The sequence below is a fragment of the Eucalyptus grandis genome, chromosome 7, assembly GCF_016545825.1.
Source record: "Eucalyptus grandis isolate ANBG69807.140 chromosome 7, ASM1654582v1, whole genome shotgun sequence".
In the NCBI taxonomy this organism is placed as follows: domain Eukaryota; kingdom Viridiplantae; phylum Streptophyta; class Magnoliopsida; order Myrtales; family Myrtaceae; genus Eucalyptus; species Eucalyptus grandis.
In genome coordinates, this window is record NC_052618.1 from 29928323 (window position 1) to 29955611 (window position 27289).

Consider the following 27289-nt stretch of genomic DNA (forward strand, 5'->3'; position numbering starts at 1 on the left):
TTGCTTATGTATTCTTCCAATATATTTTATATGCTAGAGAGTTATCTTATGTGCATGAAGTCTGTTGATTCTCATCTTTCGAGTTTAGTTTGATGCTTGGTTTATTTCTTTTGGATGGTGAGAGTCAATGTTTTTCTATGTTTAGGGGATTTAATTCCTAAGCTTGACAAACAAGCTACCCTTGAAATTTTACAAACAATTCAACGTTGTCTTTCGCCGTTGTGCTACTCGTTGACGTTGATGTGTTCTCGCTCCTATGCTCATGTGTGCTCTTGGAGTTGCTAACTCAATGCTTAAGCAGTAAGATTTTGCATTTGCAGCTCTGTTCAAAATGCCCGTTTACAAATACTTGTGTTTCTTGGTACCATTGTTGTTTTAACGGTAAAGTAGAAAGTTCTCTTTATCATAATGACTATTACTATTCTGCTTTTAGTATGGAGTTGCTGCAGAGCATGTCCTTCCATTACTTATACTGCTTCTCACTATGCAACAAGTGAATGTCCAAAACTTTGCGCAACAAGTGAGTGTCCAAAACTTTGCGAAAAGGAAGTGATGGAGCAATGACAACCAGGAGGTGGGCTTGGAAGCATAATAGCTCACTGGTCTAGCTCCGTGGCACTGAAAATGTATCTGGGCTCAAGTGATTCACTGAAGAGACCTTGAAAGCTGCTTTTTTCAAGTGTCAGTAGAAGGTAAAAAAAACCTGCTCGGGGGCTAAAGATCCAATCTGAATGAGTAAGAGCTCGAACTTGAAGACTAAGTTTGTAAAGGATATATTGAGGTATAGCTTTAGTATCAGCACTCTCCCTCTTGCTCTCTTCTGCGGATGTATTATCATTTTGTTTGTTCTTTTATGTTTATCCTGTTATGTTTATGCCATGTCACATGAATATGCAAGATAACAAGGAGTTTCTCTTGGTGATTCTAGTACTAAAGTCTAAGTCATCTTCGGTTTCAACAGCTAAGCAAGCATGTATGTTTCATGCGCTTATGAGATATATTAGATCCACATTTTAACATTAACCATGCAAAATAAAGAAAATCACCAATTAACTCACTGTACAATTAAATTGTCAAATGCATATTTATCCACTTCATTTCGATCCCTTCTCCGTTATTATCCAGTCACAAATGCATTTCTGTTGAGTTTCGCCGTAAACACTAATTTCATTAAATTAACCACCAGCATCAAATATGCAAGATAAGTGCTTCATAGAGAATCATCATCTATTCTTCATCAAATTATGATGCTAAAGTTGAATAATATGTCTCTCTACCCAAATGATTTAGCCCCTTAGCTAATTAAATTCAGCATAATCACCAATTATAAAATCCATGAGCCAAACATCAAGCACATAGAGGTACCTACAAGAAAAAGAAGAAACCAAACATTTTTTTTTTTTTAACACCATTCTTTCATTCTTCCTCTTTTTCTCCGTCTCCTCCACACACAATCTAGCTGTTGATATTATTAAGGCATCTCAGACATCCATATCTTTTAGACACCATACTATACTCAGCCACAAATTTCCTTAACCATGCCTCTGAAACATATTCCTCTTCCACAGAGTGAAAAACAATTCCTCACAATTCTAAAAATAAGATCAAAATTATGTTTCCCTATTTTAAAATGACCAAGAATTTAAGGCTCATGTCGGAAAAGGGTAAGCATTAGTATACCCTTTCTACTTTCTAGCGTGATTTAAAGAGGAAAATCAATAGAATGGGAATGGGGACATGATTTTTTACTCCTCATAATATTATTATCTTAGAGCTACTAAGCTCGAACTGAGAATCACTTCAAGAAAGAAAAGGCTGATAATTATCAATTTTACAAACCAAAACAAGGGAAATCAAATCAACAAAAGACCAATACTACAACCAATGCCTCAATTTCTTCCTCTGTAAAATGACCATGGAGCTCGTGCATCTTCCATCCCGATTCTAAATCGTCCCATCGTTCCTCTTCCTTCTAATTCCATTATGGTTCCTCTCCCAAGAATAGGATGCTTTCTTCTTTCTTGTTTCTATGCAGTCTCGACTAGCTCCAGTTTGGTGGGCTCCATTTCAAGATGAGAGGTCATGTACCGAGGTACTTATGATTTTTTATTTTTATACTTTCCTGCCGTGTCTTTGGCCAATGATAAACTCACGCTTCAATTTATCTTTTTTGAAATATTAATTACACTAAAAAAAACAAAAAAGCAGCGGAAGTATCTTGAGATTGCAAATAATAAATAAATAATATATCATAATTCATTAGCCATAGAGAAAAACCTCAACAAAATTTAATTCATCTAACTTGCATAAGATTTTCATTAATTTGACAAAGGAGCTTGTGCATCTATTTATTCCCTCCAAAGATACGTATTCATAAAATAAAATAATAACAGAAAAACCTAGTCAATAATATTAGACTTATTGATTAAGTAAAATATTTTCTTTAATAAAAACTATCAAACTCTGGCTAAAATTAGCCTAAACCAAACTAAAAGTTTTAAGATTAAATTGATACTAGTTTGAAAGGTTTATGACTAAATTGACACCATTAAAATTGAAGATTAATGGTGTAAATTTAGGGAAAACGCTTGTCTTGAAATTTAGGGGAAAAAAAAAGAAAAAAAAAAGTAAAACGCTTGTCCTGAAAGGTGAACAAGTCGAAAGGAAGAAAGATGGATGAGGTAAATTTACTAAAAGGAAAAGTGGATGTAGTAGTATTTTCAAGGGTTTTAATAGAAAAAGATTTAGGAGTCTATGCTGATGACATTCTATTTTGGGCCTAAGGCACACACGATGCCCTGAATCAACTTCCAATGCGTTGGCGCCCCAAAGACCCCAGATTCAGCTCTTCCTTAAATTTCTGATTCACCATGAATCAACACTACGAATGTGGAAACAGTGGCGCTTTAACATTTGACCAGGAATTGATGAGTGTACGTATAGATTACTGTGTACACGTATCTACAATTTATCGAAACCAATGACTTGAGAAAGTGTCGCCCGCAGGAATCCTGATCAAATATAGTGAAACCAGTGGATGAAAAGTGAGCTGAGAAGTCAAATCTCTCCCAGTCTTTTTATTTTCTTTTTCCTACTTCTTTTGATCGAGAAAATCCGGTTTAAATCTTTTCCTTTTCGCCATGAAAATCTTGATTCTTAGAGGTCAACTGCAGGGTCAATTGATTGCCATGCAATGATAACCTCATTGCACATGGGAAAATTGCCAACCTATTATAATTGTGCTAATTTGGTTTTAAACTTTTTAATTTAATCCTAAACCTTTTGAAAAATTGTCAATTTAATCTATTCGATTAATTTTGACTAGAAATAAATAACTTGGATGCCTCATGGCCGGTGGCCTCCTATTGGCCCTTACAATAAAAAAAGAAAAGAAAAGAAAAGAAAGAATATAAGAGAAAAGAAAAAAAAAAATCAATAAAAATTCAGAAAAAAATCAAAAATAAAAATAAAAATTTTCAGAAATTCCCACTTCGTGTTACATAAGATGACCAGCATCCAAGTTATCAATTTTCAAGCAAAATTGGTTGTATGTACTATATTGACAATTTGTCAACAGACTTAAGACTAAATTGGCCAAAATGAAAAGTTTATGATTGGATTAGTACAATCGTAATAAATTTATGATTTTTTAGGTAATTTTTCAATTGCCCTTGCATCAACAAATGTTGGTTCCACGGCTAATTGGATTGCCACGACAGTTCATGTCAAATGTCAATGGGACCAAGTTAACTGGAAAGACAAATCGATTTGATTCCAAGAATATAAGGACTAAATCGAATAAAACTAGAGTTTAAGGATCAAATTCAACGTGAGCTAAAATGCAGTAATAAGTGCACGGGTTGTTTTATTGCATTGTCCTATCGAAATTTGATGGATTGAGTGCTAGCAATTTGGACCCGTTAACGATTTGGGTTCTCTCTTTTGGTTAGTAAAAAGAATAGGATCTTCATCTACAAAGGGGGGGTGACGTGGCCAAATCTCTCCGTCCGATTTAGGCGCTGCCAAGATAAAACCCTGGCCGTTAGATCTCGCTCCGCGTCCTGGGCCGTCTGATCTAGGGATTAGATCCCGTCCGCCCATCTGCATTAAGGCTCTGGTATGTCCTGAGCCGTCGGATCGAAAAGCTCCCATTAAATCCTGTCCGTCCATTTGAAAAGTTGGGTTTTCTTCTTCACCAGCTCTTCCATGGGCGTTCCATCCGCTGCACCGGTGCATCTCCGTTGCTGCTTTTGCTGCCAAGACGACGCGATCTCCGGTCTTCAAGTATTCCGTGGAAGCAAGGCGTTGGGATTCTTCTTGGACGGCAAGTTGGTAAATGCGTCCAAGAGGCGGAATCGGATCCATCGCAAGGATTTTGGCTTCGGAACGGCAGGTACGTCTCGTTGAGAATGAGTAAAAACGTGTTGCCTTTTCTCGCTCTTTGATTGCTCGGTATTGAGCTAGAGTAGCTTCGGGACCCTCGAGCTTTTCCTCCACCATCTCCAGCTCGTTCCAGAGAGCAGACAATTTGTTAAAAATGGCTGTAATGGAGAGATTGCCCTGTTTTAATTCTGATAGGGCTTGTTTTATTCTCTATATGTATGAAGTGCTTTTATTATGCTCCTTCTAAGATGACAAGAGTCCACATTTCGCTTTGAAGTCGAGCGATTAAGCTGGTAGCGAAGTTGAATTTCAGTGGGGTATTTTTTAATCACATTTTGATGGACTTCTTTTGTCTACTTTCATGTGAATGGGGGACTTTGCCACCCTCGAGCTAATTTGAACTCTCAGTCACAAATAGAACCACCCTCTCCCTCCTCTCATTTTCCATTGTAAAGTAATCGTACCAATAGCTGAATTGAGGTGCTTCGATTTTGCTTGCTGAAAATGTCCAATTATTTGCAATTGTGTTTTGGAGTCCACACGTGTGCCAGTGGTGTTTGATCAATTATAATCAATGCATCCAAGCTAGGTGGTCAGTGCATGTTCACCACTCACGATAGATCTTTACTGTTGGTCTATGTCTTCATCTGTTCTTCCTTTGCCGAGACTCTTTTAAATTAAGTTGGCATTTATTGTTTAGGTTTATGTTTCTTTTAATTTGAAAACATTTTTTTTTTTCACCGAGAACGTACTCAAATGTCTTTATCCAACTATGTCCTTCAAATTGTGGCTGCAGTTCAGTTGCAGATCACACAAGCATCTCATGTAGTCATGTGATCCTCAACGTGAGTTGTTCTTGAGTATTTGGCCCTCTTCAAAAGTAAGTTAGTCAACACCTAGATCTTATTGTTCTTTAGCAACTTTTCATCTATAACTTCCATATTTAAATACAGAACTACTCTTAGAAATCATGTAACGATAAAAGCTGTGATGGAACAATGAACAACTGTGATGCTACAACTAGAGGAGTCTTTAATCATCTGTCTCCTTGGAATGAAATAATTTAATTTGCTGGCAGTAATCTTTATCAGGATTGTATGCTTCTTGGCGACCAAATGATAAGTAAAAGACTGTCAAGTAAACTTGTGTTTCAATCTGCTCCTTCCAATTCTCACAGTTGTATGGAATAGATTTAGGAAAACAAAGAACAAAACAAGATTTTGGGTTGACTTTGGCAGGCTCTTTGTTTGGCCCAAAATTATGCCGTCATTTCATTGTGCATAATAAATTTGTTCCTTTTTTTTTTTTTGGGTAGAGACTAGAGACTCTTGTGCTTCGAAGTACTACTTTTAGTGATTTTGTCCATTATGATTTAGGTTAAGATCATAAACTCTAGCTTGTTGCTTGCACAGTATGGTTGAGGCAGCAGCTACAGCAACAGCTGTTGAGGCATACAGGGATGGAAAAAGCTTAATAGCTTATGTTGGTCGCAAAATCAATTATGCGAATGAACTTGGAAAGAATTTTAAAAGGCTCACTGAGGAAAAAGAGAAACTCTTTGCTAGAGGGATGACATGAAGCTAAAGCAAACAAAGACAAGACAAAGAAAAAAACTAAACAAAGGTGAAGCCTGGATTGGTAGGGTTAAGGATATTGAGGATGACATTCAAGAACTAGAAAATGAATTCAGAAAAGGAAGAAAAGGTTCATGGAAACGGCGTCATGTTTTGTCGGCAATCTCGATGTAAAAGATTGGCTGAGAAGTGTGAGGAACCGCATAGTCTCTGTAGGGGCACAAGGAAGACTTGAAATGTAGCGCTTGTCGAGAGACCACCTGAACCTATCAGAACAATGCATGCACCAAAAACAGAAAATAAGCCATCAATGCACTGTGCTGTTGAAGGATCCGCGAGGTGAAAAGAATCGGGCTTTGGGGGACAGTGGGAGTAGGGAAGACAACTATCATGCATAATTTGAATGATGATGTGGAAATCAGCAAAATGTTTGACATTGTAATTTCTGCGTCGGTATCCAAAGAAAGTAGCATAGAGAAGTTGCAAAAGGCAATTGCACAGAGGCTTAAATTGAACACTGAAGGGATCAGTGATCCGAAGGAAATATCGTGGAGAATATCAGAAGAATTGGAGAACAAAAGATACTTGCTTCTTCTTGATGAAGTTTGGAATGTTTTTGATTTACAGGCATTAGGATTACATGATAACAACCGGGATAGTAAGGTTGTGTTAGCAAGTAGATACAAACATGTTTGTTCGGATATGGAAGTTGATGAGTTCATCCATGTGAAAAGGCTGTCCCCAACAGAGGCATGGAATATGTTCTGGGAGAAAGTGGGTAGGAACATTAATCTGCCTGATGTTGAACCGTTTGCCCGTGAAGTGGTAACTAAATGTGCTGGTTTACCACTTCTGATTGACAGAGTTGCAAGATATTTTAGGAGGAAGGATAATGTTAATCTTTGGAGGGATGGATTAAGAAGCTTGCAGAGATGGTCTAGTGTCAAAGATCGAGGCATGGACGAAGTTCTTGAATTTTTGAGATTATGTTATGACAAATTAGATGATGAAGGGCAAAAGATTTGTTTCTTTTATGGCTCACTGTTTCTTGAGGATTCTGATGTCTATGTAGATTACTTATTGGAGTGCTGGAGTGCAGAAGGCTTTCTGAGTGATGCAATTAATTTTACCGAAGCTCGTGATCGGGGGCATGATCTCATTGATGTTTCCTTGCTGGAAAGAAGTGAAAAAATAAAGCATGTTAGAATGCATAAGGTGCTCCGGAACATAGCCCTCAAAATTTTGTCAGAAGAAGGATTCTAAATTCTTTGGTGAAAGCTTGTGAGGGGCTGAAAGAGGCCCAAATCAAGAAGATTGGAAAATGGCAAACCACATATCTCTGATTGAAAATCAACTGTGCACATTACCGAAAACAGTAGATTGTTCTTCTCTCCTAACCCTGATGCTGCAGAAAAATAAAAAGCTAACATTAATTTCAGACTTGTTTTTTGGATCTATGGAAAAGCTCCAAGTTCTAGACTTGCATGTCACTCAAATCACATCCCTGCCAATATCAATGTTGTCCCTGATAGCTCTAAGAGCACTTTATCTAAATTCTCGCAGCCTTTTAACTGAACTTTCTACTGACTTGAAAGCATTGGTGAATCTTGAGGTTCTTGATATCCGAGACACTGGAATTGACTATTTGCCGGTTTAGATTGGGGACTTGCTTAATTTGAGATGCTCTCAGATTTTCTTATCCAATTCGTGTATGAGACGGATGATTGAGGGACGGTCAAGAGTCATGGACATTGGTCACAGTGTCATCTCTAGGGAAGAGCTTAGCATTGATGTGCATCCTAATAACGGATGTGGCTGTAGAGGCAATTACCCAAGAAGTGGCTACCTTGACATGCTTGAATTCTCTATCATTTTGTTTTCCTTCTGTTGAGTATCTAACAATTTTTGTCAGTAGCAGCTCACTCTTGACGAATACTTGCTTCACCTTCCAATTATGTGGTGGTTACCATGAGTCTACCAGATACCGAATCCTTAATCATTTTGAGTATGAAATCGGCAAGTGCTTAAAATATGCAAATGGGGTCAGTGTTGATCATGCAATTTCTGCTGTACTTGTTAAAACTCATGCCTTTAAACTTTTATGTCATAAGGGAATTTCAAGCATATCAGACTTTGGCAACGCTAATATTAACAATGCACGTGGTTGCCTGATTGAAGGGTGCTATAATATTGAAGCCATGGTTGATGGCAACCATTCCACAGATAATGCATTGGAATGCATGGAGAAGATAGTTATAAACGATGCCCTGAAATTGACATGCCTTTGGAATGGTCCCATCCGATCTAGAAGCCTAACGCAACTAACTTCGCTAAGTATGTGTAAATGTCCAAAATTGATGAAAATATTCTCTTGTGGCATGATTCAACTACTTTCTAAGCTTCAGTATTTGAGAGTTAAAGAGTGTAATGAGATTAGAGAGATCATCATGAAAGCTGAAAACAACAATTTAGACCCTAGTACACTTCCAAGTCTAAAAGACTCTTATACTTATCGATCTGCTTAAGTTGAGAAGCATTTGGACTAATAACTCCTTGTTGTGGCCATCACTAGAGGGCATTACTATAGAAAGTAGTTGAATCATACTACAGGAGAATATTTTCGTCAGTTTTGGACATTTACAAATACTTAGCGAAGTTAGTTGCGCTGGGCTTCCAGATCGGATGGGACAATTTCAAAGGCATGTCAATTTTGGGGCATCGTTTATAACAATCTTCTCCATACATTCCAATGCACCCTCTGTGAAATGGTTGCCATCAACCATGGCTTCAATATCAGAGCACCCTTCAATCAGGCAACCACATGCCTTGTTAGTATTGACGTTGCCAAAGTCTGATATGCTTGAAATTCCCTTCTGGCATAAAAGTTAAAAGGCATCAGTTTTAGCAAGTACAGCAAAAATTGCATGATCCACACTGACCCCATTTGCATATTTCAAGCACTTGCCAATTTCATACTCAAAATGATCGAGGATTCGGTATCTGGTAAACTCATGGTAACCAACACAAATTGAAAGGTGAAGCAAGGATTCGTCAAGAGTGAGCTGCTATTAACAAAAATTGTCGGATACTCGACAGAAGGAAAACAAAATGATAGAGAATTTAAGCACGTCAAGATGGTCACTCTTTGGTAATTGCCTCTACAGCCACATCCCACCACTGGTTATTAGGATGCACATCAATGCTAAGGCACTCATCTCAGCTGACCTTGGTATGTTCCTTGCACTTGCAGCTCGAGTGCACTTTAAATCTCTGGAAGTTAGCTAACCAAGGAGATTATTATCTCATTTTAGTTGTGAGGGCTTCAGGTTTTTCCTCATGAGCTTGATTTACTTATGGTGTAATGATGTGCAGACCTTGGAGAAATAAAGCTGGCCAAGTTTGATTTTGATGTGGCTGGGCATTATTCAAGGCCTGAGGTGCTTAGCCTGACCGTGAGGGACCATCCGAGTAACCCAGTTACCTTTGCATTGACAAGCCTGAAGGTTATGTTTTCTTTCACGGAGCCAGGTCCAAATCATGGCAATAACGCCTAGCAAATGTTGGTCCCAGAGGGAACCTTCTGATTGTTTGTTCAACTTTTTCGACTTAATGGGCTATTGTAAATTCTGATTGCAAGCAACATAGTTCATAGATACTTCCTGCTTGATAGTTGAGAAAGCAATGTTATATTTCAGCTGCACAGTAAACATGTCTATATCCTACGCAATAGGACTCTTGTAACTAGTCTGTCTCTTGGCAATGAAATAAGAACATTAATGACTTTTCTCATGAATTAATTCGATCTTTTCTTTCGGTAGATCAGTGATGAGTTCTTTTTTTTTTTTTTTTGGGGGGGGTGGTGGTTTTTGCCGTTTCAATATTTTCCAGTTCCATGAAACTGGTCTTATTTCATCAGGCGCTGTCTTATAACAAATGCTGGTCCTCATGCCAGAGAATCTGTTCGGCCAGTTGACGACGAAATGAGTTGTTAAGGAGCACATGGAATGATGAAGAGCATAGGTGGAATTATTCTCTCATGTTGATCATAACTCTCGTGGAAAAGTTCATTTTAAGTTCTTTCGGGCAGATGACACCGGTCTTGCAAACTGGGACAGCAGCAACATCAACATGGTACTTAGCAGCAAGAACTAAAATTGCAAATTGGGATGGTTTTTAACATCAGCACTAGACCAGCAACACATACAATTAGAGTATCAAAATTCTCGAATAGGACTAACGCGAGGACATCGTTTGCTAGCAATTTCTAGTATTCCCTGCCTGACATGGAGATGAGTGCAAAAGGAAGAAGGAAAAAAACTCTCTAATCCTGACTCGCTTCGATTTCGCATTCATTACTCTCCCACGGTCCAACTCTCCATGCCGTGATCTTGCAGAGGCAAGGACTGGCTCCATGGCCTGATCGGATTGGCGAAATTTGACAGCTGATGGTCCTTCAGGCCTGCGAGCGCTCTGTTTCTTCTGGTTTCGTCTTCCTTGTTGCTGTCCATTTTAGCCAGCGAGAAGAACTCTATTAGTATCCCTGCGTTGAACCCATTCAGGTTGTCATGAGTTCTGGCACCGTCGTGAAGATTCGCCCCTATAGAGTTTCCTCTTCTTAAGGAGATGCCCTCCCATTGAATTTTGTCGGATGAAGATCTCCTCCCATTGAAGTTGAACTCATTATCTACCGAGACCCATTTCGAGTTCTCTTGATTAGTATCGTCGTGCGTGTAGCTCCACTTGTAGCTCCTGGTGTTGTTGTCCATGTTCAATTCGATCGAATGAAGATCGCTTTCTGCGGATTCATTTCCTTTGCACTCCTCTCCATCAGCTTCTTTATTTTCTCAGAATAATTCGTTTTCAGCGCATTCAAGATTGATCTTGTCGCTCAAGAACGCTCGAGCTCCTTGGCTTTCTCTGATTTCGAGAATTCTCATCTTTACTCATTTTGGATCTCATGTAAGCCTCGAGCTGAGCCCTCAGCTTTTTGACGGCGGCATTCTTCTCTTCAAAATGGTACTTGCCTCTGAAAGTTTCGTCTGCACTCTCTCCTCGCGCAAATCATCCGCTAGCTGAAGTATTTCCCTCTCCTTCTCCACCTCTTCAAGAACTTTGGCGGATTCTCTCTTCAATTCTTCCACTTGCGCCCGGTCCTCTCCAATCCCTCTCGCTAACTCGTCGCAGACCTGCTCCAATATTTCCTTAGCCCTCTTCTCACTCTCGAGCTCTTTCATCGCCTTGGAAAGAGATGACTTCATGCCAGCAAGTTCTTGGCCAAGCTTCTTGTTTAGTCTCTCCGTTTGTCTTCTCAATTTCTTTTCCACGTCGACTTCCTCCGCCATATGCGAAATGGCAGTGCGGATTCGTTCCGCTCCTTTCTGCTCCAAGATGCCTTTTCTTCTGCGAAATGCTTCATGAGGAAATCAATCTGGTGAGAATGAGACCTCTCTTCATGGATCAACTGCTCAACCTGGATGATGGAACGATCGAGCTCAACTCCTAAGGCTGAGACGAGGGCTATAGTCGGTTTATGTTGCTTCTCGAGACCACCGACCCGAAAAAGAACTTTCAGAAGCTCCTTCGACGTGGTTAAACTACTAACGACGTCCTTTAGAGGGCTCAATGACAAGAACTAAGACCTCATAAACTCATGACTTCCATCAAATCTCTGAAAGGACAAGTCAGCGACCAAACTCCCAAAATTTCACAAGAAATGCCCAACTTCTCAGCACTAAAAGTTCTGCAAGCAAATGAAGCTAGCGACGAAAGCATTATAGAAGAAGGGGGGTTTTGAAGGGCAAAAAAAAGATTGACAATGCAATCCTATGTCACTTAGAGTAAAAATACGCGTTTTATCCTTTTCCTAAATGCAGTAACTTTCATAAATATGGAAGTAAATAAATGATGAAAATTTGATGGTGTACCAGCAAATCCATTATGTCGATGTATTTGAAACATTCACGATGCTTTCTAGTTGCTATGGTATATATTCAGAAACAAAAATAACTAAGGACTGTTATAGCCTCGTTCTCCAAGATGCCCATAATTGATATTTTGGTGGATACAACTGACAAAAAATTGATATTGAAGTAAATATTCCAATGCTTTTTGGAGTTATGTATTTTACTGAAATAGTTATCATATGCCACTTTTCTTGATTCATATGCCAAAAATCAAATTAAGGAAAAGAGAGAGCTGTAAATAAGTAGACGAAAGTAATGGAGTGAGTGGAGAAAGGGGCAAAAATTTGTAGAAGCTATATGCTAAAGTCCAATATTTTAAGGCTGGCCTGAATAAAAAGAGGAAAGTAAAGTCAAAAGTTTTGATACTGCCCTGGAAAAACATCCAAGTACAACCAGATATACTTATTGTCTAGCAAAGAAAATTGATCACATCTTATGACTTCTGTCGGGTATCATTGTAACTCAAAAAATCAAAGTTAAATCTGAATAGGACTTTATGTTATCTCATCACACCAATTCCCTGACTCCTAAACTTCCAAGAGAAAATATATAGTATCTACATCGTATGCTATTCCAGTTTACTTGAAGAGGACCAGCAGGATTGGTCTGAAGTTTGAACTAGGAAAGATACAAATGTTTTCCATAGAATGCATGCACATCATCAATTTAGAGAGGTAAATGCATTATACAAGAAAGTTTGGATACCTTCATATTTGATGCTATAGAGACCACATAACTCATTGGAGAGATCTTATCCTGATTGTGCAACAATCGTCTCCCTTACAGCTACAATCTTCACCGAAAGATTAAATTAGGATCCACACAGAACCTCTGACATTCATATTTAATCACACAAGATGAGGTGCTCATACAGGGTGGGTTCAGAATCCTTTAATTCCAATTCAAACTTGAATCACATTCACTCATTCCATGCCACTGCCATTTATGATCAATTCGACAGATTTAATGTACTTTGCAATTTGGAAATGCTATGCCTAATTTTCTAGTCACGTACGAAATGCAAAAATTTACTCATTCCTTTCTTATTTTTGGTGCAAAAGACAGATTTAAAATACCATTTTACCCATTTCAAAATATATTAGACATGGAAACATGTACACATGGTAGTGTCTGCAAGTGTGTTTAGTTATCAATGACAAAGATTAGAGAATTACGATCTCTTTCTTTTTTATTAGGCCTGTCAAAAACCAACCTTGATGCTGTTAAAATGTCCAACCCAAAAGTTTAAGCTGGTAAGTGTAAAGAGACCACATGAATATAAGACCCATATAAACCCAGTAGACATGCGATGTGAGTTACTTCAACAGATGCGTTATTCAACAGATGCGTTATTCTCTTTTAACACAAATGAGGTAGTGCTTTCTCATTTGACAAACTAAAAGCAACTATTCTAGTAAGAAAAGTACCCTCAACAAGCTTCTTGAACTTGTAAGCTTACATTATAATGCATTACCATGTTACGAAAGTCACAATCAAAGATAGAGCTGCAAGGACCAAAATTTAGATGACTTCCCTTCCATTGAAGCCCTAATGGATACATCTGCCAGTTCTACCCGTATTCAGAGTCATCCAATAAATTTTTTCTCCACATTTTGTAGAACTTTGGCCATGATGGAAACATCATCACATTTGGGACAGCTATTAAAGGATAGAGGGATGTTTAAGAAGCACAAGTGTCATCAAAAGGTTGATTTCTCGCAACTGTTGGAAGTTATTATTTATTTAACTAATACAATTGATAATGTATTAGTTAAATACATTATCAATTGTATTAGTTAAATAAATAATACAATTGATAATGTATTTAAATAAATACATTCTCTTCGCAAAGATGTCTTCCGGCGCTGCCAAAACCTAAAACAGACACAACGACATCTTGCCGACAAGGAATGTGCTTAGTTCGTCAGCAAGATTTTGAGGAAGCACAAGAATAAAAGGCGTTTATTTCTCCACATAGTAATCGACTAAGTTACAGACAACGACATGTGCAACCGATACTCAAGCCTCGATGGCACATGTCATCGCAGTGATTCAGATCTCCAGCTAAATAATCAGATGAATAGCTCAGCAATCGGGTGCGCATGCCATAAATGATTCAGATCAAGCATGGAGGTATCACATGGTGAAGATGAGACAGAGGATCATCTATCTTATGGATAATGAAAGGGGCATTAATTTTGCCTCTTAGGTGTGAAGAAACGAAGAACAGAGAAAACAAAGAACAGAGAACAGAGGACGAAGAACAAAGAACAGAGAACACAAGATGAAGAGGAAGGATTTCTTTTCTTCTTGAATCAACGAGAACCAAAACTCATACATTCAACTGAGAGCTTCGCTTTTTTCTCCACACCTCCCTTCTATTCTCTCTTCTATAGTTTTTATAATGAAGAGGAAGATATGAAAAACGAATGAACCGACTCAACACCGGTTTAACAACTTCGGTTTTACATAAAACAGACTAACTGCTCTAATGAATTATGACACGTGTATTTACTTTTGTTTTAAGTCTTCCAGCTCTGCAAACACGTGTGATGAGCAGACTCTCTCTTCAAGTCAGTCTTGAATTATCTTCAAATGCCTCTTCGTTTCACATGCATTGCCACAGAGCACTGTCTTCTTCAAGTCAGCTTCTTTAACATCCCCCCGCAAATTGGGAGGGGGTAAATATCCCAAGCCCAATTTGGTTCGAAGACTAAAATGTAGGTAGCGAGGTAATGATTTTGTAAAAATATCTGCAAGTTGACGAGCACTGGGAATATAAGAAACAATCAAGGATCCAAGCAACCTTTTCACGGACAAAATGAAAATCTACTGCAATATGCTTTGTGCGAGCATGTAGAACAGGGGTTAAGTGAGAGAGCAATAGCTGACTTGTTGTCACAGAAGAGAGATGTTGGAGCAGATAAGCCAATGCCGATGTCTCGAAGAACAAAACTAACCCATGTAAGATCAGCTGTTGCTGAGGCTAAGGCACGATATTCAGCTTCTGTCGATGAACGAGACAGTAGATTGCCGTTTTGCTGACCAAGAAATTAGATTAGAGCCAAGATATGTACAAAAACCAGTAGTAGATCGCCTGGTAGTACTACATCCTGCCCAATCCGCATCAGCAAAACCATACAGATGCATGAAGCTATTGGAATGAATGGTTAGTCCAAGAGTAACAAAGCCTTTCACGTGTCGAAGAACTCTTTTGAGCTTGTGAAAATCACCTAATGTAGGCTCTGCATCTTTTGACAGAAGATTAGTGGCATAAGCAATATCTGGACGAGTTATAGTGAGATGCAAGAAGTCCACCCACAAGACTTCGATACTCAAGGGGATGTTGTAATAAGATATCATCAGTTATGATGGCTGTAGGCCGTAATGAAAGAGGAGTAGAAACAGGTCTGCAATCTTTCATATTAGCTCGAGTAAGTAAATCAAGAGCATATTTGGTCTGAGAAAAAAATAAATCTTGTGTGGTTTGTTTAACCTCAATTCCCAAAAATAATGCAGAAGACCAAGATCCTTCATATGAAATTGAAGGCTTAGTAGATGAATTAAGTTGGAAAGTAAGTGAGGTGAACTTCCAGTGAGCACAATATCATCTACATAGAGCAATAACAGTATGGTGTCTGAGCCATGGTGAAAAACAAATAATGAAGGATCCGTGGTGCTGCAAGAAAACCCATTTTCAAGAAGAAAGATACTGAATTTATCAAACCATGCTCGAGGTGCTTGACGAAGACCATACAAGGATTTCTTAAGCAGACATACATGATGAGGCTTCTGAGGGTGTATAAAGCCTGGTGGCTGCTGCATATACACAGTTTCATTTAAAGTGCCATGCAGGAAGGCATTCTTAACATCAAGCTGATGGATTGACCAATGCTTTGTCACTGCCACAGAAAGAATAATTCGAATAGTAGCATGTTTAATGACAGGGCTGAAGGTCTACGTAAATCAATACCTTCTTCTTGATGAAACCCCTTAGCTACTAATCTTGCTTTAAGTCTATCAAGCTTACCATCTGCAGTAAGTTTAGTCTTAAACACCCACTTGCACCCGATAACATTCATGTGATCAGTTTGAGGTACTAATTCCCATGTCTGGTTTGTGTATAAGGCATCCATTTCATCTTGCATTGCTTGATACCATCCTCTGTCTGCCAGTGCAGATTTGACTGTTTTTGGTTCAAGAGGAACTTTATACTCGGCCAAGCATGCATATTTAGGATTAGGTTTGACTATTCCGGATTTTAATCTGGTTTGCATAGGATGAATAGACATAATACCTTGTGTATTGTCTGAAGAACTGCTTTGTGGTTGATCAGTATTAATCTCTGTCAATGTTGGCATAGAACACATTTGTTCCTCAGTATGCACTTGTAGTAATTCAGTAGAGTGTATATTTTCTGGAGAACTACTTTGTACTTGATCAGTATCAACCTCTAGCAATGTTGGCATAGAACCTATTGGTTCCTCAGTATGCATTTGTGATGCATGAATGTGAGAGTTCTGTATTAATCCAGTATCTTGCAAATACCCCATCTGTTCATTGGACATAGACTGAACTTGTGTTTATGTAGTTATAGAGTCTAGAAATGTTACTCCATTTATCCACTGTTTGTACAAGTTTGTACCTTGATGATACTCAGTTGGTAGTCGACTGGTGAAGGGAAAAACTGATTCATCAAACACCACATGACAACTTACATAGATATGTCCATTAGTGGGTAGAAGACATCGATACCCTTTATGTTTTTCACTATATCCCAAAAAATACATATAAGAGACCTTGGATCAAGCTTATGCTGTGCATATGGTCGAGACAGGGATAACAAGCACATCAAAGACCCTTAAATGTGTATAGCTTGGTTTTTGTTGATACAATTTTCTGTAGGGTGAATCCATATGGAGCTTTGAAGCAGGAAGCAGATTAATGATATAATTTGCTGTAATGAAAGCATCTACCCAGAATTTTAAGGGTACTTTGGCATGATATAGCATTGCTAGTCCTAGCTCCACCACATGTCGATGTTTTCTTTCAGATAGACCATTCTGTTGTGGTGTATAGGGACAGGAAATGTGTTGTTTAATTCCACATTGTTGTAGATAATTTTGAACTTTGTTGCTGGTGAACTCACCTCCTCCATCACACTGAAAGATTTTTATCTTATGATCAAACTGATTCTCGACTTGCTTTTGAAACAGGATAAAGATGTCATAGAATTCTGACTTCTGTTTCATTGGATACAGCCAACTGTATCGAGAGAAATCATCCACAAAAATGACATAATATCGAAATTTTTGAAAGGATTGAATTGGTGAGGGTCCCCAAACATCACAATGTATCTTTTCTAGAGGAGTATTAGATGTATAGTCTGACATAGGAAAGGGTAAGGCTGAACTCTTAGCAATGCGGCAACTACTACATAGGCCTTGAGTTCTTGAACTACACCGAATTAGGTGCCGACGAGGATACTTCACTGTTTTTAAACTGGTATGTGCCAGCCTTTGATGCCATAAGTCTTCTCCTACTTCTTTTTGAATTTGAGTGAAGAAAACTTCTTTGACTTTAGGATCAACTTGATATAGTCCCTTGACTTTGCTTCCTAGCCTCACTGTTGTATTGTTGCAGTTGTCCTTCAGGATATACCCATGTTTGTCAAAAATAAAAGCACGGGATAATCATCTGCTAACTTTGAAACAGACAGAGATTTTCTTTATTTCGGTACTAGCAAAACATCATTTAGTGGTAATGAGCTAGTTGTAGTATGCAATAAGCCATCACCAACACGAGATTGATAAACGAGAACCGTCTCCTATCATAACAAAGATTACCATTATATAAAGAATGTATTGAAGCATACCAGGGGTCTCGGTGATATGAGCTGAGGCTCCTGTGACCGGATACCATTCAAAGGCCATGTGAGTCTTCAATATGCATTCAAGCTAGTGCAGTTGGTATTTCATCCGCTGATATGAATTATCAAAGCGATACCAAGATCGCCTGTATGACCTGGCCTTTTACAGATTTGGCATTCTAATGGACTATTACTTGCTGTTTTCACATTCGCATATTTCGACCAGATGCTACACTTTGTGGTGGATAAGACTTAGTGGCTTGATACTTTTGGGAAGAATTTACATGGTCTGAACCCTTGTCCATAGTTAGACCGGTTAGTGACAACTTGTTAACCTGATCTTCTTGATTTAGATTCGGGTTATTCATCTGTAGTGTTGATTTCTTCCTGTTTCAACATAGTCATTACCATGATTTCTAATACTCACCGCACGTCCCCGCCATAACCATATCCACCTCTGACTATTTCCTCTTTTGATTTCTGAAGTTAGAGTTTTGCACACCAAATGACTTTCTTTGGCCATAGTAGAGGCTAGATTAGATTATATTGATTCACGTAATATCATGTTCAGTAGCACTGTTTCAAACCTTTCGAGCTGAGATATAACCTCATCATAATCTGCTGAGGTTTAAGCAATACATTGTTGTTCTGAAGCTTTCATATTCTGAACCTAATCCCTCGAGAACACCAAACATCTTGGTTATCTCATCAACAGGTTTCCCAATGGCATTAAGTTGATCACAAATAGACTTAAACTCTCGAAGATACACATTCAACGATCTATCTCTTTTCTGACATGCTTGCAATTTTCCCCTAAGTTCGAATTCTTTTGCTACTGACTTCTGTGTAAACCGATTAAGAAGAGTCTGCCATACCTCATATGATGTCTCTAGCCCAATGATCAAGCTTAAGATGTTCTCAGATACTGCTCCACTTATCCAAGATGAAATTAGCTGATCGGTCTTCATCCAATCTGTATGATCAGGATTCACCACTTCTGTTTCACTTCCTTCAATCTCAATGCATCATTTGAGCTGGTGGTGCCGCCATTGATGAATCAAAAGATCCACGGATCACGAGAACCTATGAAATTGCGCTTGCCAAAGCAGAAAATTATCTTCAGCTAGTTTTATTGTAAAAAAGTTTGCTATATTGACATGAATTGGAAATGGATACTTTCTGTATCCTTGCTGCCATTCTGTATTTCCAGAAAACTCTTGAAAATACGATTTCGACTACTCTTCAAACAGAAATCAGATTCTGTTCTTGATCTTCTTACTATCTTCCTGGATCACACGAACTTTTACAGGATTTCGAACAGTATAGCAGAGAAACCGGAGCTCTCGGAAAGCTCGATACCATGTGAAGAAACGAAGAACAGAGAAAACAAAGAACAGAGAAACGAGAGGACGAAGAACAAAGAACAGAGAACACAAGATGAAGAGGAAGGATTTCTTTTCTTCTTGAATCAACGAGAACCAAAACTCATACATTCAACGAGAGCTTGGCTTTTTCTCCACACCTCCCTTCTATTCTCTCTTCTATAGTTTTTATAATGAAGAGGAAGATATGAAAAACGAATGAACCGACTCAACACCGGTTTAACAACTGGTTTACATAAAAACAGACTAACTGCTCTAATGAATTATGACACGTGTATTTACTTTTGTTTTAAGTCTTCCAGCTCTGCAAACACGTGTGATGAGCAGACTCTCTCTTCAAGTCAGTCTTGAATTATCTTCAAATGCCTCTTCGTTTCACATGCATTGCCACAGATACAGTCTTCTTCAAGTCAGCTTCTTTAACATTAGGGAAATGTCCCACTGCAGGAAACTGCTCTGAAAAATAGTCAAGCCGGCTGAACCGGTTCGCACTAAAAAAAGAGTCTAAAATTCAAGAACACTTCTAGCAAAGCTAGCTACAGTTCAACTATTCATGGACGTAATCAAGACACCACACGTGATGGATTTTGTGCTCCAGCAGGATAAGGAAGGACCTCGAGAGAATCCATGGCCTCAAAAGGCATCATGACACGAGAGCTCCCCGAAATATGAGACTGAATGAAAACTGCCGTCCCTAGAGCCAGCAAATAAAGTAAGATCCTGAAGTTCATCACTATTTCCAAGCATGGTTATTGGTTGCTCAATAAGCTCCAACCTAAAACCAATGTTAAGCAAACCCCGGCATAAGGAAATATAAGAATATGCCTTCCAATAAAGCAGAATCGGATTTATTGGAAAATTCTTAACTGAAACAGATTAAAGGAAAGCAATGGAAGTTGAAAAGTGCCGTTGTATGTATATTTTCTTAAGCAAGTGTTTTTCAGCAGAAAAAAAAGTGTTAATACAGTGTTGTGCACATGAACGTATCCATGCCCATGACTAAACTCATTTGTGATCATCGACACAATATTTCCAATATCAAATGAGTAGAGACAGAGCTGAAAGAGGTCAAAACAGCTAAGAGTGCCTTAAGATCATTAGCTGGTCATCATATCTACCGATAGATGCCAAAAGTTTGCAAAACTATTTGCAAAAGTTGAAGAGAGTTTCTGCAGGTTAGTGAACCTCAGGATTAAATCAAAGGAATTGTGCAAAGAGAATGCCTAATAGACGTCTAAAAAATTATCCCGAAAGGCAATAATTTTCTAATGAGCAGTACTTGATAACAACAGAACCACAGACAAAAAATCTCCTAAGCATTTAAAGCACATGAAGAACATTGACACATGGGAGATTATTCTAATTGTGTGATGGGCACTTCTAAATACAAACATGATCACCCATTTCATGTATCCAAGACAGATAATACATACAACAGCCTACACATATACATAACAACAATCTAATTGCGATGGGTCTGCATTGCCCAATCAAGTTAAATGAAGTAAGCGCGGACGGTGTTTTATTTTCCGAACTACACCTCGCTACTCTGCTTTGTTGTGTCAGCATACGTAGTCATATGAAGAAGCCTGTAAAGAAGTTTAATCTATTCAACCGATATGGTATCTCGAAACACAATTAAAGGGAGATCATAATGCACAAAGCATAGCATAAATTACCCAAAATATGCTCTGCCGGTTCATCTTCGGCCCCTATTTTCAGACTTACGTGTACTACTTGCAATTGCCGAACAATTAAAAGACCAAACTTTTTACAAAGCAAACACCCAGCAGGAAAGTAAATTTAGATCAACAAACAAAAAAAATCGAACAATAACTTTGTCCCTTTTCCCAATTCGATACTTTTCCCTTTCCTGTATCTACTAACCAAATTTTACCTCTAGTTGATGTGTGAAAGCGCCCGATGCTTACGAGCCTCCATAGGCCTTCAAGCATCAGGACCCGGCTCGGGAACACCTTCTATCTCCGGGACGTACGCCTTCAATATCAAAGTTCTCAGGGTGAAGACACTGAGAACTTCCAGAGCATGACAATTTGGTTGAGAGAGACAGAGACAGAGACAGAGACAGAGAGACCTCCGGCTCAGGAAACGGGCAAAATGTTCTACCTCAGCGCAAACTATCTCTGCAGAAGTGATAAGCACAGACTTCATTGTTGAAACCAAATAGGCCACGAAACTCATTAACTTTCAAACATGGCAAGTTCATACAGAGACAGCAACATAATCCCAAGTTCTAGAACACAGAGAGAGACCTTGGCCGGAGCTTTGGCCACACGGTAAGCATCCGGTGTGAGCCCCACCAACCATAAACCAGGAAAGACAATCTGCAAGCGAAAACCAAATGAAACAAAGAGAAAATTCATCGTACGAAAGAGGAATGAATTTATCCCACATAGAAGAACATACATCAAGCTACTTCTGCTCGTTCTTGGGCCTCCTCCTTGGCCTCCAGGCAGGCCTGAACCCCGTCATGATGAAAATGTCGTCCTCGATCTCCTCCTTCGACAGCGATATCCAGAACTTCCTCTTCTTCTCCTTCCTCTCGCCCTCCCCCAGGAAGCCTCGTGACCGCACGGATTTCGGCTGCAAATTCCATGCTCGCGGATTTTTCTCATCTCCTATTTTTTTCGCCCTCTTTTGATCGCGGCTGATCATGATACTGGATGGTCTTTTGTTGCGGCAAACTAACTTTCTTCAATGCGAATCGCTGAGACCTTTTCGGAACCGTGTTGGGTTATGAAGGCGAGCTCGTCCTTCAGCGACTCCTCGTCCTTGAACTCCATCGGGATTTAAGACCTTGCTGCCATCCACGTCCAGAGATGATGCTTGGGGTGTTCAAGGCCCAGAGCGCATGTGGGCTTTGGCTTCTCATTGAACGTGGCATTTAACGCGAAAATTGATTGGTTAAATACTATTTTTTTTTTTTGGTTAAAGACTATTTGAGTCGGCGAAAATAACCTCGAGAGAACTAATCAATCAAAATCACAAATGAAAAATGCGAAAGTTGATATTTATTGAAAAAGCAAATCACTATGTATTATCGTAAAAATATAAGACTGTCTGAGTTAATCAAAGAAAACTAATAAAAAATTGAAAAAGAAAAAACTTAAGAAAAATAAACTTCATTTCAAGCCTAGCGGCTCATTGGCCTACGTTGATTTTTTAATGACTTTTTTACTTAATATATAATGAAAATATATAAAAATACACAACGCTAATGAAAAATTAAGGGAAAGGACCAAAAATGAGAAAAATTAACTTGATCATATGTGTGGTGGCCCCTTTGGTACATTTATGATCAACACAAATCAGAAGGTGAAGTAGACGATCTTCAAGAATGAGTTGCTAGTGACAAAAGTTTTCAGACACTCGCCACTTCTCTTATGCGTTAGGATCTCAATATCGAATAGTTATGTATTTTTCAATAGCCAAGAAATACCAAATTAAATATATAACATAGATAGACAAACGAAAAGAACAGCACCTTGGACACTACCTAGGCCATTCTAGAACGAAATACATTGTCAAACAATAGACACAATAGTCGCTAAAAAACAACAGTGCCGCAATGCAACCCGTATACACCATGGGAATGAATCCATCGTTCTCCACAGACATAACAATTGCTCGATCAAAATGCTGATGAAAAACACATCCTAGTATTGCCATTTTTAGTTTCATTTCCTGTGTCCTTTCTCAAACAAAAGGCATGCGGTAAGACAAAACTCGAATGTGTAAGAAGTGAAACCCTAGGTCAGCAATTTACCCGGATCCTAAGGTTTGCATGAAGCAAGGAGCGTTGCCAAGGAGGAGTTGAGTTCATCTTCTGAGTAGAGAGCTTCGTGAGTTCAACTTCTGGGTTAGAACTTGGAACGCAACGAAGAGGGAAATGACTAGGACCGATAATTTTACAAACTGGAAGTCAAACTGGTTTTTAGTTAGAATTTGGAATGGTAACTTTTCAAAAGGGAGGTGGAACCTGTTTTGAAGTTGGGGAGCAGGGGTACAGGGCTTTGCCGAAGATGCAACTGTGACGAATCGCAGGAGATAGTGTCTTTAGTACCGGTGAGCCCTTTACCAAACATGCAATTATGAGGAATTGCGGTAGATAGTGTCTTTAGTACCGGTGAGCTCAACCTCCTACACACTCGAATTAGAGGACGTCTATACAATTCCGATGTCTTTCTTTTCTTTCTTAACTGCAAAGCTATTTTGCAAATAATTACACCAAAATCATATTTGCTTTGGGCATATACACATTGAGTCAATGAATCTTTTAACCCGAAGTCCTTCTAGAGAATGTGCACGGAATATCCACGGCATGTGCATGGTACAAGCACAAAACAAGGAAATGTTTGCCAAGGTTAAGGAAAAGAGGGTGTGGCCGAACTACATTAGTGTAAATTTGTTTTCGAGGCAATAAGCTGATTCGAAAAAAATAAGGTGATTTACATACAGTTGGATTTCTTAAAAAATGGAGATCTTCGAGGCAGCGATGTTCTAAGTAAAAATAGAGTTCTTGGAAGCATGGTAGTCAAGCGGCGGTCTTTAAAGCAAAATGAAGGTCCTAGAAGTGGTGAAAATAGAGGTCATCTATGTGCAGGGTCAAGCGGCACTTTGCAACGTCTGATTTTTTTTTTTTTCCTATTCTGAAATGTAAGATCTGAGAGAAAGAAAGAAGGATGAAGGTTTTTGTAAAGCCGTGAACGAAGGTTGAAGAGAGATATTGGGTAGGTGTTTAATATTTTCCCAAAAGCTGCTCGACGTTTATGATCCCATAGGAGGTCAGAAATTTTACTTTTATTTAATTACCACTTTTCAAGTGGTCTGGACAAACGTGCGCCACGTTATACGTGGTGCTTTTATATCATTGAATATTTCTCTATCCGAATGGAAAAAGTGCTTATTAATATGACCCAAAAAAATTTTAAGCTGGAGGCCTAGATTCTGAATTTGGCAAGAGCCTGTGAGGCCTCAAATGCCTAGACATAACGAAAAGAAAATTATGTGCGAAGTTGCTAGGCCGGACTTTATAATGAAAAGGTCCTGCTCAAGCCCGCTAAAAGCCCTCCGAGCTTAGCTCTATCTCTAGGTAGTATTCAATCTTGGAGCCTTCAATGGCAAAGTCTCTCCTTTAAAAACCCTCAGTTAAATATCACTTGTATTTATAATAAGAGGGCTATGGTGATTAATGAGCAGGATATTGCCACATGGAAATTTAGATTTGAAATGGTTGAAAATGTGTTTGAATTGGCCATTTTGTAAAGGTAAGATATAATTACATTAAATCGCAAGACAATTGTACAGCAGGGGGACACCTGCCTTGTGTTAAAAAAGGAAAAAGGGGTGACTGGCCAATCATTGGCCTTGTGTTAAAAGAAAAGCTGAATATGGGCTGAATGCCGAATATGGGCTGCCTTATAAAACATACAGTCAAATTACAGTGCAGAAAAATACAATTGGAGGGCCTAGTAAAACAATTGAATTGCAAACATCACCTATTGACTCCTAAAGTTGATTGCCCTTTTAAAAAACACGTCAATGGTAGAAGCAATTCCATATCGATTTCACTTTTAGATTTATTTTGCCTATCCTTTATATAAAATTATGTTGAAAAGATTGCCTGAACTTAGTAAAAGCTATGAAAAGCTCCTAAAAATGCTATTGTCTATGGACAATTGGGTACCTTCATAGTCATAAATGAGGCAATTTTAGAAAATGAAGATTATTGACACCTAAATTTCACCTAAATTAATTAATTTAAAGTAGTGTTAAAGGTTAGGAATTAGTCACAAAAAGGGTTATTATTTAAAAAAAAGAGTTAAAAAAATTTCGAAAAATCGAAATTAAAAAAGAAAGGAAAATGGTCGAGTCGGGCCGGATTCGACCATGGTTCGACCCGCCTCTCTTTTCTTCCCCTCGCACTGGGCCTGGCCCAATCTCCTTTCCCTTTTCCGACCGGCCCCAGCCCCTTTTCTTTTCTTCTGCTGGTCTTCGCTCGAAGACTTGCAGAAGACAGAGCAGCAGGAGGGCAGCGAGAACAGGGGCGGCAGAGGATCGGTGTGGGCAGGCGAGGCGGCATGATCCCAAGTCGGGAGCACCGGCCGGCAACTGGCTCGCCCGTAGTCTTCGCGCAAGTTCCTGCAGAAAAAGAAAAAAAAAGGAGAGCAAAAAGGAAAGAAACGGGAAGAAAAGAGGACAAGGCAGAGGATCGGCATGGCAGGGCTTTCGGCGCGATCCGCGGGTCGGGGAAGCAGACCGATCGACCAGCCGGCACGGCAGGAGGTCTTCGCTCGGAATGCCTGCAGAAAAAGGAAAGACAGAAGTATAAGACCGAAGGAGGGGCAGCAGAGAGCAGGGCGGACCCGGAATCGAGAGGAAAACAGCAACCAAAAAACCAGCGGGGAGCGAGCTTGAGAGAAGGAGACGATTAGGAGAAAGCTAGAAGCTATTTGGGTGGAGTGTTGCTCGCCCCTCCTCGAGGCCAATTGCTGACTTCTAGCCGCCGCCCTCGAGAGCAAGACTTTTCGTTCCCAAATCTCGGCATTTCCCGGTGAGTTTCCTTTTATCCAAATTGTTCGTTCCCGAGGATCTCGGCTCGGGGATATCGCGAGGTGGTCGACTGAAGTTCGATTTGTCTCGAACTGGCCTTCGCGCTGCCGTCTCGAGCCGAGTAGGGGTTTATGACTGAAACTCATTCCCACACTCTCTCGGCACTGCCTGTTTCGGTGATGGAATAGCCAAGCGAGTTTTCTCTGATTCTTGGAGTTTATTGTGTCCAGCTGAGTCAATTTGTTTGATGTTGAGTTTCCATGTGTTCACTGGCCCAGGTCTAAGTCCGAGTCCTAAGAAGTGGCCAGCGTCGTTTTCTCATTTCTCGCCCACTACGTGCTCGATGAAACGTTTGAACGAAAACTGTGTAAACCTATCTCTGTGCTGTGCATTCTAGTCGACTGCGAAGCCGCCTCCTCGTTCGAAGAGGGTCTTTCAAATCAAAACATCTGATTATTTTAGAAAAGTCGTAACTTTTGACTTTAAGTTCATGTAGTCTACGTTTGTTTCCCTGAGATGTGAGTTTATGGCCATGCATTTTTTCTGCTTGAAAATCGAATGCGTTGGTTTGTAAATCCATGGTGTGTAAATGTTCATGAGAAGAGAAGTTGGCGTTGAAATGGCCGTGAGTTGTGAGCAATGGGCTTGGTAGGTTTAACGAGATTTGGGAACTTGTTTAGCCAAATCCAAAGATGTATTTGCGTGTCGTCACGTTATTAATCGACTTGTTAGCCTTGGAGTGTGGTTTTCGGGTTTACAGCCATACTTTTCCTTCTCCAGCCCATCTTTTGCTTGCTGGGCGGTTCGAAATGTTAGCTCGAAGGGTTTGGTGGAGTTAGTCCAGTGATGGTGATTGGGGATTGTCGACGATGAGTTGGGGCGTTTGAAGTTGAATAGTTTAGTATTCTGGGCGTTGAAAACCTGGCCGTTAGATCTCGCCTCTGCCCTGGGCCGTCTGATCCAGGGATTAGATCCTGTCCGCCCATCTGCATTAAGGCTCTGGTATGTCCTGAGCCGTTGGATCAAAGCTCCCATAAAATCCCGTTTGTCCTTTGAAAAGCTGGGTTTTCTTCTTCACCAGCTCTTCCATGGGCATTCCGTCCGCTGCTCCGGTGCATCTCCGTCGCTGCTTTTGCTGCCAAGACGACGCGATCTCCGGTCTTCAAGTATTCCGTGAAGCAAGGCGTTAGATTCTTCTTGGACGGTGTTGGTAAATGCGTCCAAGAGGCGGAACGGATCCATCGCAAGGATTTGGCCGAAACGGCAGGTACGTCTGCTGAGAATGAGTAAAAACGTGTTGCCTTTTCTCGCTCTTTGATTGCTCGGTATTGAGCTAGAGTAGCTTCGGGACCCTCGAGCTTTTCCTCCACCATCTCCAGCTCGTTCCAGAGCAGACAATTTGTTAAAAATGGCTGTAATGGAGAGATTGCCCTGTTTTAATTCTGATAGGGCTTGTTTTATTCTCTATATGTATGAAGTGCTTTATTATGCTCCTTCTAAGATGACAAGAGTCCACATTTCTGAAGTCGAGCGATTAAGCTGGTA

At 39.5% G+C, this 27289-nt stretch overlaps 1 protein-coding gene and 1 long non-coding RNA gene across 5 annotated transcripts; one reads left to right on the forward strand and one right to left on the reverse strand.

The window, feature by feature from the left end:
- Positions 1 to 4228: 4228 nt before the first annotated feature.
- LOC104422934 (probable disease resistance protein At1g15890) lies at positions 4229 to 9750 on the forward strand. 4 transcript variants are annotated; one of them, XR_001981773.2, is made up of 3 exons: positions 4229 to 4393; positions 5180 to 5263; positions 9330 to 9750. XR_001981773.2 is itself a non-coding variant. In XM_039317274.1 (2 exons), the coding sequence occupies exon 1, from the start codon at positions 6348 to 6350 to the stop codon at positions 7218 to 7220; it is 873 nt and encodes a 290-aa protein (XP_039173208.1). In that variant the 5' UTR covers positions 6180 to 6347; the 3' UTR covers positions 7221 to 9186; positions 9330 to 9750. The 4 variants fall into 4 exon arrangements, 1 of the variants encoding a protein (XP_039173208.1); XR_005553117.1 differs by lacking the exon at positions 9330 to 9750 and adding an exon at positions 5760 to 5952; XR_001981772.2 differs by lacking the exon at positions 9330 to 9750 and adding an exon at positions 5796 to 5952.
- Positions 9751 to 12446: 2696 nt separating this feature from the next.
- LOC104422933 lies at positions 12447 to 21983 on the reverse strand. The gene is made up of 4 exons (XR_001981774.2): positions 21599 to 21983; positions 21445 to 21516; positions 21069 to 21315; positions 12447 to 12713 (listed from the first exon to the last, which is right to left on the reverse strand). It is a non-coding gene; the product is annotated as an uncharacterized LOC104422933 (long non-coding RNA).
- Positions 21984 to 27289: the final 5306 nt, after the last annotated feature.

Excerpts from the sequence above, each read along its gene's own strand:
- LOC104422934 (XM_039317274.1), top strand. The coding sequence starts at position 6,348 with ATGCATAATTTGAATGATGATGTGGAAATCAGCAAAATGTTTGACATT.